Genomic DNA, 15220 nt, shown 5'->3' with positions numbered 1-15220 from the left:
AAGGGGGTGGGGGAGTCCTGGACTTTGGCCCTGAAGTCCAGGGGGGTAAGAGCCCCTCTGGGGACTGTACAGATTGATTGCTGCCGTTCAGTGGCTGACTCTTTGGGATTTGGGTCTTTTAAACTATATCACACTGCAGCAGCAGCAGCAGCAGCAGCTGAGACAGCAGTTTAAAATGCAAGGGAGAGGCTGGGCTGGGCTGCTCCTTAACCCTTTCCTTACATGCTGTTTTTCTGATGACAACGCACCCCTCCCCAGCTTTAATTCCCCCCCTCCCCGCCCCTGGCGACATTAGGCAGGGGCTTGCATCTCTCCCCCCCACTCTACAGCGAGGTGGGTGAGAGCAGGCCGAGGGAACCATTTTCAGCAGGAATTAAAAAGAGCAAGAAAGCAAAGGGTTAAACAGCTCACACTCACACACACACACACACACACACACACACAGGTCTGGCACTGCACACTGTGGCCTCAGCAAGGACATTGTTCAATTAAAACACAAACAAAAACCAACCAGCCCAAAAGGATCCACCGAAGGGCATCAGAATGCTGAGAGATGCCGGATGAAGGGATAGTGCTACAATTGAGCTGATGGGTTTAAAGAACCCGCCCCCCCCGCCCAGCTCCACCCCTTCCTGTTTTCTTCATCATCTCCCTCACTCCAGGGGCGTCTGGGGAGAGGGGAGAACACCGGTCCCCTCTCCCCTAGCCAGATGGCAATATTGAACACAGCATGCAGCGCTGCTAGGAAAGATCTGGACATGAAAAAGGACATAAAATGACAGGCCACTTTGCTGGTTCCCCCAGGGATGCTCTTAGGCAGAGGTGGGCAACCTGAAACTCTCCAGATGTTGCTGAACTACAGCTCCCACCACCCCCTATTGCAATTGAGGACTACAATTCCCATCATCCCCTGCTGCAAATGAGAACTACAGCTCCCATCACTCCTGCTGCAAAAGGAGGACTACAATTCCCACCACCCCATTGCAAATGAGGACTACAATCCCCATCACCCCTGCTGCAAAATGAGAACTATAATTCCCATCACCCCCTGCTGCAAAATGAGAACTATAATCCCATCACCCCCTGCTGCAAACGAGGACTACAATTCCCCACATCCCCTGCTGCAAACAAGGACTACAATTCCCATCCTCCCCTATAGCAAATGAGGACTACAATTCCAACCACCCCTACTGCAAATGAGGACTACAATCCCCATCACCCCCTGCTGCAAAATGCGGACAATTCCAACCACCCCTTATTGCAAATGAGGACTACAATCCCCATCATCCCCTGCTGCAAAAAAAGAGAACTACAATTCCCATCACCCCTGCTGCAAACAAGGACGACGGTTCCCATCATTCCCTGCTGCAATAGAGCACACTTTCCTTGCAGCCTCACACAGCCAGTTCTGTGGGGTTCTTTCATGTTCCCGTCTGGACACCAGGCAACCAGATCAGATTTGGTTTGTTATGGGGTGGCTAACAAATAAAAGTTTTTTATTATCATCGGTGATTTGCTAGTACAGATCTGCAGGTCCAAATGACCCCTCCTCCTCCTGGGAGGGGGGTCCCAGCGGTCTCAAGCTTTTGCAAGGCCCAGGCGAGAATAGTTTGTGGTGGGTGGGGCTGTGATGATGAATCAATGTTGCATGTTCTTTCAGCTTGCGAAATCACCATTCCTGACAATGTTTAGTCAACTCGTTTGCTTTGCAGCTAAAATCTGAATCTCCCTTTTCTCCAGTACCCCACACAAGAGTGAACAACTGAGGGCCAGGATGCTCAGATCAGGGTGGACAAACCTGGCCCTCCAGCTGTTGCTGAACTACAAATCCCATCATCCCCAGCCACAATTTACTAAAGCGGGGGTGATGGGAGTTCAGCCACATCTGGAGGGCCACATGTTGCCCAACCCTGGGTTAGAGAGTTGGATAACGACTGGGGAGACCTGGGTTCAAATCCTGCCACACTCAGTCCATGAAACTCACTGAGCAATCTTAGGCCAAACACTAGGCTGATTCACACAACCATTAAAACCAGGGTAGGAAGTGAGTGACCCAGGTTTGCATGATCGTCAGAACCCACACAGTTCCCTCCAGCCCAGGTGGCTCCTGGTAAGGCTACCCAGCCTTTTACCGAGGGTGGAGGAGAGGATACGCTTTCTGCCCTCTTTTCCTGGTAGTGAGAACCCTCACGCTTCTACCCAGCTATCGGCACTCAGTACGCCCTGCTCTCTTTTAAAATTCTAGTGGTTTACAGTATATATTTTATTTTAAACTGTAAGTAAGTAAAGTTTTGCCGTCGAGTCGGTGTCGACTCCTGGCGCCCACAGAGCCCTGTGGTTTTTCTTTGGCAGAATACAGGAGGAGTTTGCCATTGCCTCCCCCCGCGCAGTATGAGAAGATGCCTTTCAGCACCTTCCTATATCGCTGCTGCCCGATATAGGTCTTGCCCATAGTCTGGGAAACAGACCAGCGGGGATTTGAACCGGCAACCTCTTGCTCCTTAGGCAAGTTACTTCCCCGGTGCGCAAATTGTAGCTGTGCTTAATTTATTTTTTGTTTTATTTTATTTTGAGTTTATTTTCAACTTCTATTGAAATTATTGTCCTGATCTTCATGTTAACTGCCCTGGGGTCTCAGGACAAAAGGCGGTATAAACATATAAATCAAAGTAAAATAAGTAACCCCCACTTAAAAATCCATCAGAATAGAGGAAGCAACAGATTCCAATCAAAACAGGGTAGAGAAAATAACAGGAAGTGGAGCTTCGCCTAGGAACTGAGTCTGACTGCCTGTTAGAACGGTAGGGTAGATTCATTGACTTGAAATGCATTGCTGTATTAACTCCCGAGTGATCAAGCAGCAAATTTTAAAATGTTCGTTGTTCACTTCCTGGTCGACATCCTGTGCAGTGAAACCTTGGCATCAGCATAAAGCCTTCAAACCGTGCACAGACCCTCACATCATGCCGCTTACATAGAAACACAAAGAAGCTGCCTTCTACTGAGTCTGACCACTGCTCCATCTAGCTCAGCATTGCCTACACTGACTGGCAGCGTCTCCCAAGATTTTACCAGAGGGATCCTTCCCCAGCCCCCTACCTGGAGATGCTGCCTGGGATTGAACCGGGGACCTTCTGCACACAAAGCAAATGCTCTGCCACTGGGCTACGGGCCGCACCCGCTGGCTGACATTGGACACCAGATGCCTTCAGAATGAATCTGAGCAGCTAACCTCGGAAACCCATGCAGCCAGAGGCAGGTTTTGTGTCTCAGAAGAACACCTCAATTTTTCCTTTTGGGAAAACAGGCTCTAGAGGTGGGGCAGCAGCATAACACAGAGCGGAGGGGCTAATTCCCTTTTTAAAACCTTGCTGGGGAAAAGCAGCTGGAAAAGGAGAAGAGGAGGAGGAGAGAGGAGTCACTCAGGAGTGAGATCAGCTTCTATTCCTGATGCAGAGCTCCTGCATGGACGCCATATAGTGGAGAGCAGGGCGGGGATATTAACCCTGCTTAAGGTCATTAACTGGGACTCTGTCTGCCCCCTTCTAGATTAAACAACAATAACAAGAGTAACTTTTGCAAGAATTACAACTTGCCAGCAAGCTAGAATTGGGGGAATCCTCCGATTGAGAAGATCACAGAAAATGGAGAGGCAAAAATCCTTTGGGATTTTCAAATACCAACTGATAGGCATTGAGCGCACAACCCGCCGGATCGGGCAGTCACCGAGACGAACCGGGTTCCGATCACTGATATTGCAATGCCAGGGGATAGACGGGTCGACGAAAAACAACTGGAGAAAAGAGCGAAACACAAGGACCTCCAGACTGAAACTGAGCGGCTATGAGGAAAGAAAACAACAGTGGTGCCCATAGTTGTGGGTGCCCCTGGTGCAGGACCAAAAGAACTTGAACACCATCTCGACACCTTGGGCATCGATAAAACCACAACACATCAGCTACAGAAGGCCACACGACTCGGGACAGCACGGATACTACGCCGCTATCTTTCATCCTGCTTGAGTTCTCCTTGACCCTTGGAAAGGGCCCGATAATTCAAGTCCCAAATCCAGTCAATAACATCGGGCAGCCTGTGTGTAAATAGCATAACAACAACAACAACAACAAAATTAATAATATTTTTGCATTTACCTGCTGCCCCACATACAGATCTCTGGGAGGTTTACAGAACACAAACAACCATAACAACAACAAACCATTTGAAACAACTAGTATCAGTAAAACTTTAAAACATTAGGCAGCCTGATAGAATAAGTGTGTTTTCAGAAGTGGCTTAAAAAAACAGCCAGAGATGGGGAGTCTCGAGAGTGACCAGCATCCCACGGTCTGTATAAGGGAGACAGGTATTGGGTGAGGGGGTCTTGGGGGTGGGATCACGGGGGGGGGGGGTCATCCCAGGGGTAATTGGAAGCCTGAGTAGCAATGCATTTGTAAAAACCGCCAGAAAACAGCACAAGCCTCAGCCTTATGTGGTTTCACAAAGCTTCTTGTTCACACAGACCATCCCACTTAGACCCACTTAGCAAGCATCGGGTGATGTGCAAAATCAAGAGAACCCCCACTCCCCCAGGTTTACACACACACACACACACACACACACACACACACACACACACACGAATGGGAGATGGATGTGTATTTTACTAAGGAAGTAGTTGAGCAGGATGGAGGCTGGGGAAGTGTGAATGGGGCAGATGAAGGGGGAAGCTCTTTCCGACACTGCTGAAAATGATTGACTCCTCTCCCCCCCCACCCCGCCCGCTCCAAGGACAGCATAACCACACTCACCCTGGCAGCCATACCTGCCCCAACAGCCACACCTCCACGGCCACACACCCTACTTAAATGGATCAAATAATTCTGGGGGTTCTGTGGCAAGAAGTCAAGGACAGTATCCTAATCCTACAAGACTTGAACCTCATGGGGCTATTCATCACAGCCTGACCTTAGAGACACTGGAAGCTACCTTGCCCCCGAGTCAGACCATTGGTCTGTCTAGCTCAGCTGCGTCTACACTGACTGGCAGCAATTCTCCGGGGTTTTCAAGCAGAGCTTGTTCCCCACCCTCCCTGAGATGCTATCAGGGAGGAAATCTGGGACCTGTTTGCATGTAAGCATGCAGAGACTCTTTCACTGGGTTATGGCCCCTAAGGGGACCGTCTTACAGCACTTGAATGTAGTCACCCATCCAAATGCAAGACAACATCATGATGGCTCTGGAGAGCCTCCATGTTCAGAGGCAGTATACCGCTGAACAACCGTCATAATCTCAATAAGATATTCAAACTCTTTCTTAGACAAGTGGGCAAATACATACTCCACACAAAGAAAAGAATATGAATCACCTTGCCAAAGTTCCAACCAGGAATAAATAAATGCCAACAAAGCAATCTAGACAAGAACATATCGACAACCAATCTGATTTCAAAGCATACAGGAAGCTACCCAGGTTTCATTATTGTTACTGTTATTATTTAAGGATAAATAAGCAATTCCAGGGATGGGGTGGGGCGAAGGAATCAGGTTTCAAAACAATTCCCTATGATCAATTTTGCAGAATATAAACATATACCTTACCTGATTGTTTTCTTTTTGAGTCAACTTTCACCTGCCTAAGCAAGAAGTTGCTCCAATGTTCTTAAATCTAATAATGGTATCGCCAAAGAGGAAGTTATTGGGGGGAAAGGACATCTTCCAAGAAACCCCGTGAAGATTGCGACTGACGCCAGCCACGGCTTACTGTTGCCGAGAACCTGTCAGGTATTCTGAAGAATACATGTTTGTTTGTTTTTTGCTTTCCCATTACATTTGAGAAGTAAACGATGAGCAAGATGTAAACAAAGCCAGCTAATTGCTCCTGCCAAGTTTGCACAGCAACTGGCGGCTGCTTTGGGGGACGTCGTCGTTTCCTTGGCAGTAGAATATGGACTTCACCCCCAGAATTCAGAGGGAGAGCCCTACGCTCGGCCGATAATACGGGGGAAACAGCATCCTGTAAGGGGCAAGTGACGTTTGCTTCCCAGACTGCGTTCCCTCTAAGGCATGCACACATGCCTGCACTCACAAGTTTTTTCATGTCCACTCAGTTCAATTGAGATCCCGTTCAGGTCAAATCTGGAAGGCCCCACTCCGAATGCAGGCGCGCACACAGGGCCTTGAGCCCGCCGCCCAGAACAAAACTCATTCCGCACAGAGAGGGTTTTTTTGGGTAGAGAGAGCACTGAAGACAGGGCTGTGAGCAATGCTAGGCGTCTCTGGTTTCCTTTGGGAGCACATTCCAGAGTCCCAGGGCAACCCCTAGGGAAGGCCCCGTGTCGGACTTCACAGAACAGGGACGACCCCAAGGGGTAGAGGGTGTTCCCCTCGAAATATTGCCTGCTTCCCCTTCCGCATCCCTATCCAGCAGACAGGCACGAATCCAGTTCCAGGATATCAGGCAGTACATTATCGCAGTATATTATGCAGTCCCAGGACACCGCGTGAATTAATTGCCTTTTTTGCAAGGCTTTGCAAGGCCCTCGGTTGTGAAAAGAACTCCAGAACAAGCAACAGAAGTCAGAGCAGCCACGTAGGGAGGGAGACTCCTCCAGCCTCCCAGGAGCCTGGGGAGCATGAATTGGACCCTTTGCTAAGCAGGGCCTGCCTTGGTTTGCATTCAGATGGGAGACTACATGCGAGCACTGTAGGGGATGGGGCCTTAAGCTCAGTGGAAGGGCATCTGCATGCTTGCAGAAGGTCCCAAGTTCCCTCCCTGGCAGCATCTCCAAGAGAGGGGCTGGGAGAGACTCCTGCCTGCAACCTTGGAGGAGCTGCTGCCAGTCTGTGTAGGCAATACTGAGCTTGATAGACCAATGGTCTGACTCAGTATGAGGTCCTACATTCCTACATTCTCATAAGCCAGGCCGACCCCTTTCCTTCTTTCCTGGCCAGGAACTGAGCTGGTGGGCGTGTGGGATAATCTCCTATCTCCTCCGCTGCAGACTTCAGCTGGCTTGGCACTGACCCACCCCCAAAACTAGCCCCGAAAGCTGGCCGGGAGAGGTTTGGTCTAGTCCCAAAAGACAGGATTTTCTTAGAGTAATCTGGCCCGCTTTCCAAATACGTTTTGAAATATCCAGCAAGCAATAATTAATAAGCTAAGCAAACCAACAAGGTTACTTACCTTACCTCTGTCAGTAGTTAATGTGTAGCAAAATCCTTGCTCCCTCAATAATGTTCTTTGCCACCAAGAGATTCCTGGGAACTTCCCCTTTCTAGACCTCTTGCTGCAGCTCCAGTTGGCTTCTCGGCTGGTATCAGTCCTTCCTCCGCCTTCCCCTCCCAGCCTTGCCTGCTCTGAGGTTACCAGGAACTGAGACGGGCTGTGTCCGTCCGTCACGGCAGCACTGCCATTGAAGTCCGAGCACAGCTGCAGTACAACGGCTTCCTCCTTTTGTTATTTCTAGGGTTCTGTTTCGTAGCTTCCTTTCCATGGCACCCCAGGTGCCACGGTCCTAACTGAGCTGACCTGCTCTTTTGCTGCTTCCCCTCCCTTCTCTCTTCCAACTTATCCTCAAAATACCCGAGCGCAGGCATTTGTCCAGATGCCGTTGGAGAAGTCCGTTGGTTTGAGTTGTCTATGAGCAAGCGCTCCGTCTGAGAAGGAGAGAGGTGGCGGCTACGAGCTTGGTGCTTTGGAAGTCACCCCACATCTGGCAACGTTTGGGATTTTATTCAGGGTCTGGTTCAGTGACTCCAAAAAGTTGCTGTGGAATGCACTTCCGGCTGAGATTAAAGCTGCTCCTTCCTGTTGGCTTTCAGGAAGCAACTGGAGACACATCTCTTCAGCCAAGCTTTTGGGTTTGTGGCTGTGTTTTTATGGGTATTTCAATTTGATCTTTTCTAGGTTTTAACTGGTAAAAATTATTGGTTTGCTTTATGTTTTAAACCACCTACAGACTTTGGTAGTGGGTGGTATACAAATTTGTTAAATAAAATAAATTAAAATTATGTTTTTACAGCAAATCTCCCTCTCAATCCCTCTCTCTCACACACACACACATCCACACACCACCACCGGCAACATTCAACCTTCTGACTCCAGAGAAGAAAGGGTCTAAGGGAGGAGAGCTGGTCTTAAGAACAAAAGAACCTAAGAACAGCCCTGCTGGATCAGGCCCAAGGAAGCCCATCTAGTCTAGCATCCTGTTTCGCACAGTGGCCCACCAGATGCCTCTGGGAAGCCTATAGCAGGAGTTGAGGGCATGCCCTCTCTCCTGCTGATACTCCTGTTACTTGGGGGCAGCAAGCATGACTTGTCCCTTTTGCTAAGCAGGGTCTGCCTTGGTTTGCATTTGAATGGGAGACTAGAAGTATGAGCACTGTAAGGTGAGCGCCGTAAGGCATCTGGGAAGAGCACCTGCCTGCTTGCATGCAGAAGGTCCCAGATTCCCTCCCTGGCAGCATCTCCAAGATAGAGCTGAGAGAGACTCCTGCCTGCAACCTGGGAGAAGCCGCTGCCAGTCTGGGTAGACAATCCTGAGCTAGATGGACCAAGGGTCTGACTCAGTAGAAGGCAGCTTCTTCTGTTCCTAAGAACAGAGTGTGTGTGCACACATGAGAAACCTTGGGCACTTGGGCATCTCTTCACTGGGGCGGCCCTTCCATGAGGCGAGGAGGGGCGGTCACCTCAGGCAGCAGGTTGTCGGGGCACAAGAGGCGGCAAGACGCCTTCCTTCCAGGGGTGCACCTAGGTAATCTTGGAGCCTGAACCTAGAGGCCTTTGGAGGGTGCCCCCACCCTGCAAGTTAAGCATTATCCCCCTACATGCGCATGCATGCACACACACACACACAGCACATGGGTTCTTGAGTGCAGAAACCGCAACGGAACTCCCAAGCATGTGAGATGCGTAAACAGGTATGTTTATGCAAATATGCATTAGCAGAAACCTTTCAACACACAATATATCGCCCATCCCACATATTTCTTTCCCCACTCCCCCCTCCGTCTCGAAAGCTCCTGGCACATGTCACAATCACACTCGGCTGCCCGGTGCAGTACAGGCCAGTGGCAACCACACCACCCGAGACAGATTAAAGAGGACTTGGGGGGCCCCAGGGGGTGTGGAGACCCTGGACCTTGGCCCCGAAGTCCAGGGGTAAGAGCGCCTCTGCTTCCTGCCCCCCCAACTTCATAAAAGAAGAAAGAGAGGGCAGTGTCTGGCACCCTGATGCAGGTGCAAAGGGCACCAAACTCCATCGCTCTCTCCGCTCTGTGTGTTTCCCAGGGAAGGTTGCTTTCTCCTGGATGCCATCCTGATGAGCAGTGCAACTTCCCTCCTCTTCCTCCCCACCACCTGGGCACAGCAGTACCGCCAGAGAGAGCAGGCATCCACCCAAATTGCAAGAAGGTCCCCAGCAAAGGCTCCCCAGCTCACACCCAACTCACACTCCAGGGCCAGCGTGGGTGTCGTGGAGTAGGAGCGTGGAGACCCGAGTTCAAATCCCCACTCATCCACAAAACCCCCTGGGTGACTCTGGGCCAGTCACGTCTCTCTCAGCCTAGCCTACCTCACAGGGTTGTTGTGAGGCTAAGCATAATAGCTCTTTGGAGGAAGCATGGAATACAAAGGCCAAAACAAACAAACAAAGACTGAGGGTTTGGGCGTAGCTATATGGGCTGCCAAATTATAACCCGCTGATGCCCTAAGACGGGCACCACCAGCTGCTGTTGAACTACAACTCCCATCACCCCCCAGCTACAGCTGCAGTGGTAGTTCAACAACCGGCAGGTTTGCCCACCCCTGCCCTAAGAGATGCCAAGCTTAAAAGGCCCCACAGCATTACAAAAGAGACCCCAAGGCCCACTCCAGCGTGTCACTCACCCCACGCTCACCACCTCATGGACATCCACAGGATGGAGGCAAGCCAGCAGTCCTATACCCACCTGGGAGTATGCCCCATTGAATTCAATGAGAGCTGGCTCCATCCAGAGGGAGGTGACTGGCCTCTCTTGCCCCCCCCCCGATGCCCATGGCCACACTGCTGGTGGTTACAGCAACATCTGTCGGAAGAGGTGGACACTGCCTGTAACTGGAAGGTGGGCGTTGGTCTAAACCAGGCACTGGTCTGCTCAAATCTGGCCGCAATTTAGTTCTATCCACGCAGATTTCGGGTAGACATATTTTCTCTCTCTCAGCAGGACGATCACGTCTGTTTTAGTCTCTCCTTTCTCTTCCAGCCCTTTAGGGAGGAGAGCTGGTCTGGTGGTCGCAAGCACGACTTATCCGCTTAGCTAAGCAGGGTCCACCCTGGTTGCATATGAATGGGTCAAACCACAGTGGCCGTCAGACCACTCGCCCTCTTCGCTGAGGGTAGGGTCCTGAATAGGGATTCCTGAACCCGGGGCGAGTGGGAGTTGAGATGGAGGCCTGGCCAAGGGAGCCTGTAGTGGTAAAGTGGGAGGTAGTTCCCCTGGCACTTCCGAGGGGGGAAGGAGAGGGTCCGGGGAGTAATAATCAGAGATATCAGAAGAGTGTGGATTAGAATGGCGGTGGCCACGTTTAGAAGTTTGTTTTTGTTTTTTGGATTTTTTTGCCTTGCTACGTTTGGATGCCCTCTATTCCCCCTTCGACCTGCGGGACCGCTTAGGGTTGCCAGGGGCCTCTAATGAGGAAGAGGAGGAATCCCCAGAAGAAGGGGAAGGCGTCTCTTTGCCTTTGCACTTTTTATGCTTTGCCTGTTGGGGCTTGAGACTCTCCAATGATGCATGCATTGCCTCCACAAACCAGGCTTGCCAGGCCATGGGCATGCCTTGGGGAAGGTCTAGGCTCACTGGGGCAGAAGGAGTAGAGGGGAGCCTAGCAGGATCGGATGGGCCCGGGAGAGGGGAGCCATGAGGTTCAGGACTCACCCGTCTGGCTGGCTGGTGGCTGCTGGCCTCCTCGTGAGTAGGTGTAGCTGCTGGGGGGGGGCAGCGGGGGGGCTCAGCTGGGCGTCTGAGGGGGAAGCCTCCTCCAGCTCCACTATCTCAGCTGCCTGGAGAGCTGGAAAGCGCCTCTGCGCCCTGGTGAGGGACGTTAGCTGAGCTTCTGCAGCTCTCCTTTGAGTTCCGTGGCCGTCCTGCTCCAAGAGAGAGTCCGGCGCGGATCCAAAGACCCAGCACGGGCTTGAGGGACCCGGATGGTCCATTTCAGGCTGAGTTTGCTTTGCCTTGTGCATGCGAATATGCAAAATGCCCTGTTCGCTCGCTCTGCTCCATAACAAAGGGGAGGAGGAGAGGGAGGGAGGAGACCAAAGAGTGGAAGTCTGAAAGAATAACCCCCCCCCCTTTTTTTTCTTTTAAAGTAGCTTAGTTAAGAAATAAAGCAGACTGGAGAAGCTGGTAATGGAGAGACTGAGGAGAGAGATAAGGAAGAAGTGGAAGAGAGAAGGGAGAAGCAGCTAGCTAGGAAGGACCTTCTCTGGAGCCAGGCAGGACAAACAGAACGGGAGGGGTCATCCTTCCCTGCCTTTTAAAGGCTTTGCTTAATTGACTGTCCTGCCTCTGGAGCCTGCGGGCAAGGATGACCCACGTGAGAGGTCCTCACCCGGCAGCCGAGAAAACCCATTTCGAGCCGGCAGGCTCCGGCAGAAGTTCTCCCGAGTTCATTTCCAGGCAGCCCCTCGCTGCTGGATGACGTTCCTTTCGCTTCCTCGAAATGCACTTACCCAGCAGTGAGGGGTGCCTGGAAATGAGCGACGGAGAGCAGCCCGGAATTGTTTTTATGGGGGTGCCTGAGGGTGGGAGTGGAGGCAAGGGGGGGGGGCAGACCCCTTACTAACTGCTGGTCCAGGAAACTGTGCACGAAGAATGTACCAGTCCAAAAACCTTGAGAAACATCGGTGTAGATGATACTGAGCTAGATGGACCAAGGGCCTGACTCAGTATATGGCAGCTTCCTAGGTTCCCCTTATGCAAGACTTGAAATTTAGCCCTTGTTCTTCTGGAATGCAGGGGCCCCTCAGAACACGGGGCCCGGAGCCAGGGGTGGGGAAAGCGCTCCCCTGCCCGCTCACCCGAAAGAAGCAAGAGCCCGGAAACCAAACCCGCTGCAATTACCTGGGGTGACCAACCTGAAAAGCACGGAGGGGGCTTCCTGCTGAAGAAAGGCTTCTGGCTTCAATGGTGGTCTCCCACAAAAGGGCTGTGTGCCCAAGCGCCTCTCCGGCTCTTTGGAGTGTGGCTGCCACTTGATAGGGGTGTGGCAGGCGCACCTTCAGCTGAAGGTAGAGCCAGAGGAGGAGGAGCACGGAGGCTGGCTGGGGTGGCACCCGGGGGGGTCAAGGGGGCTGAGTCTCCTCCTGCCCGCCCACCGAGCCCCACTCCATCCAGAGATTATCAAGCAAAAAGGGCTGCTCTGCTGGCAGCCAGAGCTGAGTGATAAAGGATGGGGGGAAGCCCCGCCTGCTGCTGTCTAGGACGCTTGTGTGTCTGGAGGGAGGGAGGGAGGAGAATGTGTGCAGAAAGGAATAAAGAGAGAAAGAGAGAATGTGGGAAGGAAGGAAGGAGGAAGGAAAGGAGAGAGAGCTGGTCTTGTGGTAGCAAACATGACTTGTCCCCATAGCTAAGCAGGCTCTGCCCTAGTTTGCATTTGAATGGGAGACTGGAAGTGTGAGCACTGCAAGATATTCCCCTGGGGGGATGGAGCCGCTCTGGGAAGAGCATCGAGGTCCCAAGTTCCCTCCCTGGCAGCATCTCCAAGACAGGGCTGAGCAAGATTCCTGCCTGCAACCTGGGACAAGCCGCTGCCAGTCTGTGCAGATGACACTGAGCAAGATAGACCTGATAATCTGACTCAGTATATGGCAGTTTCCTATGTTCCTTAGAATGTGTGAAGGAATAAAGAGAGAGAGAGAGAATGTGTGAAGGAAGGAAGGAAGGAAGGAAAGGAGAGAGAGAGAAAGTGAGAGAGTGAATGTGCAGAAAGGAATAAAGAGAGAGAGAGAGAGAGAGAGAGAATATGTGTGCAGGAAGGAAGGGAGAGAGAGGATGTGTGAAGGGAGGACTGGAAGAGGGGGAGGCCCAACCTGAAATGGAAGCATCGGTTTCACTACCAGTCAGATTTATGAACTGTTTTTCCCACAAGACAATTGGAGCCCCTTTTGAATTTAACATTTCTGTTCATATTGGGCCCATTTACAATTTGACCTCAACTTCTGAAATAGGGCATTAATATATTTAAAATTTAACCGCCTGACTCTATGCACGTTTACTCAGAATTAGCCACACTTAGTTCAGAGGAGTTTACTCCCTAGGTAATATGCATAGGTAACCACCAATTATTTTTTTTTTAAAAGGTGAGCCATGCTTTGTTCAGATGGGAGGGAACCCAGGCAGGCTCCAACAAAAGGAGAAACTCAGATTTCAAGATCTCACTGTCCTTTCCACTGAGGCTTACAAGTAATATAGTTTTTCACTTGCTGCAGACACGCGCACACGCACACAGAGTTTAGCTGGAGAACAACATTGGAGCAGGCAATACGTTGCTCCAGCAAAGGTCTGGAGTTAACAGCAGGCTTCTGTGGCTTGCTGGCTACTTAGGGTGGCTGGTGTCCCCCTTTTCTGGAGAAGCTTCTGTGGCTTAAAGGGGCCTTTCCTGATTTCACAGATCCTGACTTGCCTCTGCCTCGACTGCTTGGTCATAAGAACATAAAAAGAGCCCTGCTGGATCAGGCCCAAGGAGGCCCATCTAGTCCAGCATCCTGTTTCACACAGTGGCCCACCAGATGCCGCTGGAAGCCCACAGGCAGGAGTTGAAAGGGGCCTGCCCTCTCTCCTTTTCTTGAGGCACAGAGGGGGAAATGTTCTGTCAGATGTTTTGACATGTAACTTCTCTTGCTCTCTTGAAACAGACTATCTGTTCATGTGATGCCAGTTCCAGATAGGCAGATCTGATCACCTCTAGAGTTATTCACACATGGCTTCTTGCTTCGGGGTAAATGTTGAGCGAAGCCACTTCGAACGACACTTGCAGCATTGAGGGAAGCAGCGTTTTCAGAAAAAGTAGCTTAAAACCAGTATTTTAAAAATCCGCAAATACATCGATACGCTAGAATTCAAATCATGAAGCCTGATTTGTCTGTGGAGTGGGTCCAAGGATCTTGAAGGGGCTTTGGGGTATGTTTGGCTGGTGTATGAATGCACACACTCTCTTCCGGAGGAGATTCGGGGTAGAAGCCCTGTCTGTAAAGTCTTCTAGTCTTAACCCTCTGCTCAGTGCAGGAATCCAATGCAGAGGCTGTCTAGCTTCTCTTTGGAAACCTCAAGCGCCCACCATTGCATGAGGCAGACTGTTCCACTGTCTGAGAGCTCTTACCATTGAGAAATCCCTCCCAATGTCTAGCCTGAATCGGCCCTTCTTGCATTCTAGTTCTGTTCCCAGAAGCCACAGGGAACAAGTTCGCTCTTCCTTCCATGTGACAGATTTTCAGATCATTGAAGACGGGTATCATCTCTCCACTTAGTCAGCTCTTCTGCAGCTTAAACCTAGCTCGCTCTTGATGGCAGATATTGATGGGAACTCAGCAACACCTCCAGACGAAGTCTGCCAGTGGTTTCATGCAGATGTTAAGTAATAAGGGGGAAACAATTGAACCCCAGAGGACCCTACAGATTAACACCATACAGAGGCCTTGCAGAAGCTAATCAGGCCTTGGTGTGGTCAGTGCCTGAATGGGAGACCCATGTATGCCATCTCCTGGAAGAAGTAAGAACAGCCTTGCTGGGTCAGGCCCAAGGAGGCTCATCTAGTCCTGCATCCTGTTTCCCACAGTGGCCCACCAGATGCCTCCGAGAAGCCCACAGGCAAGAGGTCTGCGCATGCCCCCTCTCCTGCTGGTGCTCCTCTGCAGCTGGTATATTTAGAGGCATCATGCCTCTGAGGCTGGAGGTGGACTAGATCCACCAGACTAGAAGCCATTGATAGGCCTGTCCTCCACCTATGTATGCCACCCTTTGGGGATGGGCCTATAGCTTAGTGCAGAGCATCTGCTTTGCAGAAGGTCCCAGGTTCGATCCCTAGAAGTATTTCCAGGTAAGGATGGGAAAGACTCTTGCTTGAAACTTTGGAGAGCGGCTACCAGTCAGTCACAGCCTGAAGAGCAAACTCAACACACAGAATGGAGAACATGAATGCCCTTATGGTGCTGATGTGGTTGAATACACTGAGCATATGTTTC

General features: G+C 51.1%; 1 protein-coding gene across 7 annotated transcripts in view; it reads right to left on the bottom strand.

The window, feature by feature from the left end:
- The window catches only part of GBGT1 (globoside alpha-1,3-N-acetylgalactosaminyltransferase 1 (FORS blood group)), a 31993-nt gene extending 19620 nt beyond the window's left edge, over positions 1-12373 (bottom strand). For 2 of the 7 annotated variants that reach the window (XM_053282610.1, XM_053282617.1), the window contains exon 1: positions 512-572. In XM_053282610.1, coding sequence (XP_053138585.1) covers positions 512-539 — 28 coding nt within the window. In that variant the 5' untranslated portion in view covers positions 540-572. Of the gene's footprint in view, positions 1-511; positions 573-7182; positions 7700-10913; positions 11480-12101 lie in introns of those variants that run through there. The other 5 variants (XM_053282615.1, XM_053282614.1, XM_053282611.1 and 2 more) reach the window with 5 other exon arrangements.
- Positions 12374-15220: the final 2847 nt, after the last annotated feature.

The sequence above is a fragment of the Hemicordylus capensis genome, chromosome 17, assembly GCF_027244095.1.
Source record: "Hemicordylus capensis ecotype Gifberg chromosome 17, rHemCap1.1.pri, whole genome shotgun sequence".
NCBI lineage: Eukaryota > Metazoa > Chordata > Lepidosauria > Squamata > Cordylidae > Hemicordylus > Hemicordylus capensis.
The sequence above is the reverse complement of the archived record's forward strand: the minus strand, read 5'-3'. Positions and strand labels throughout refer to the sequence as shown.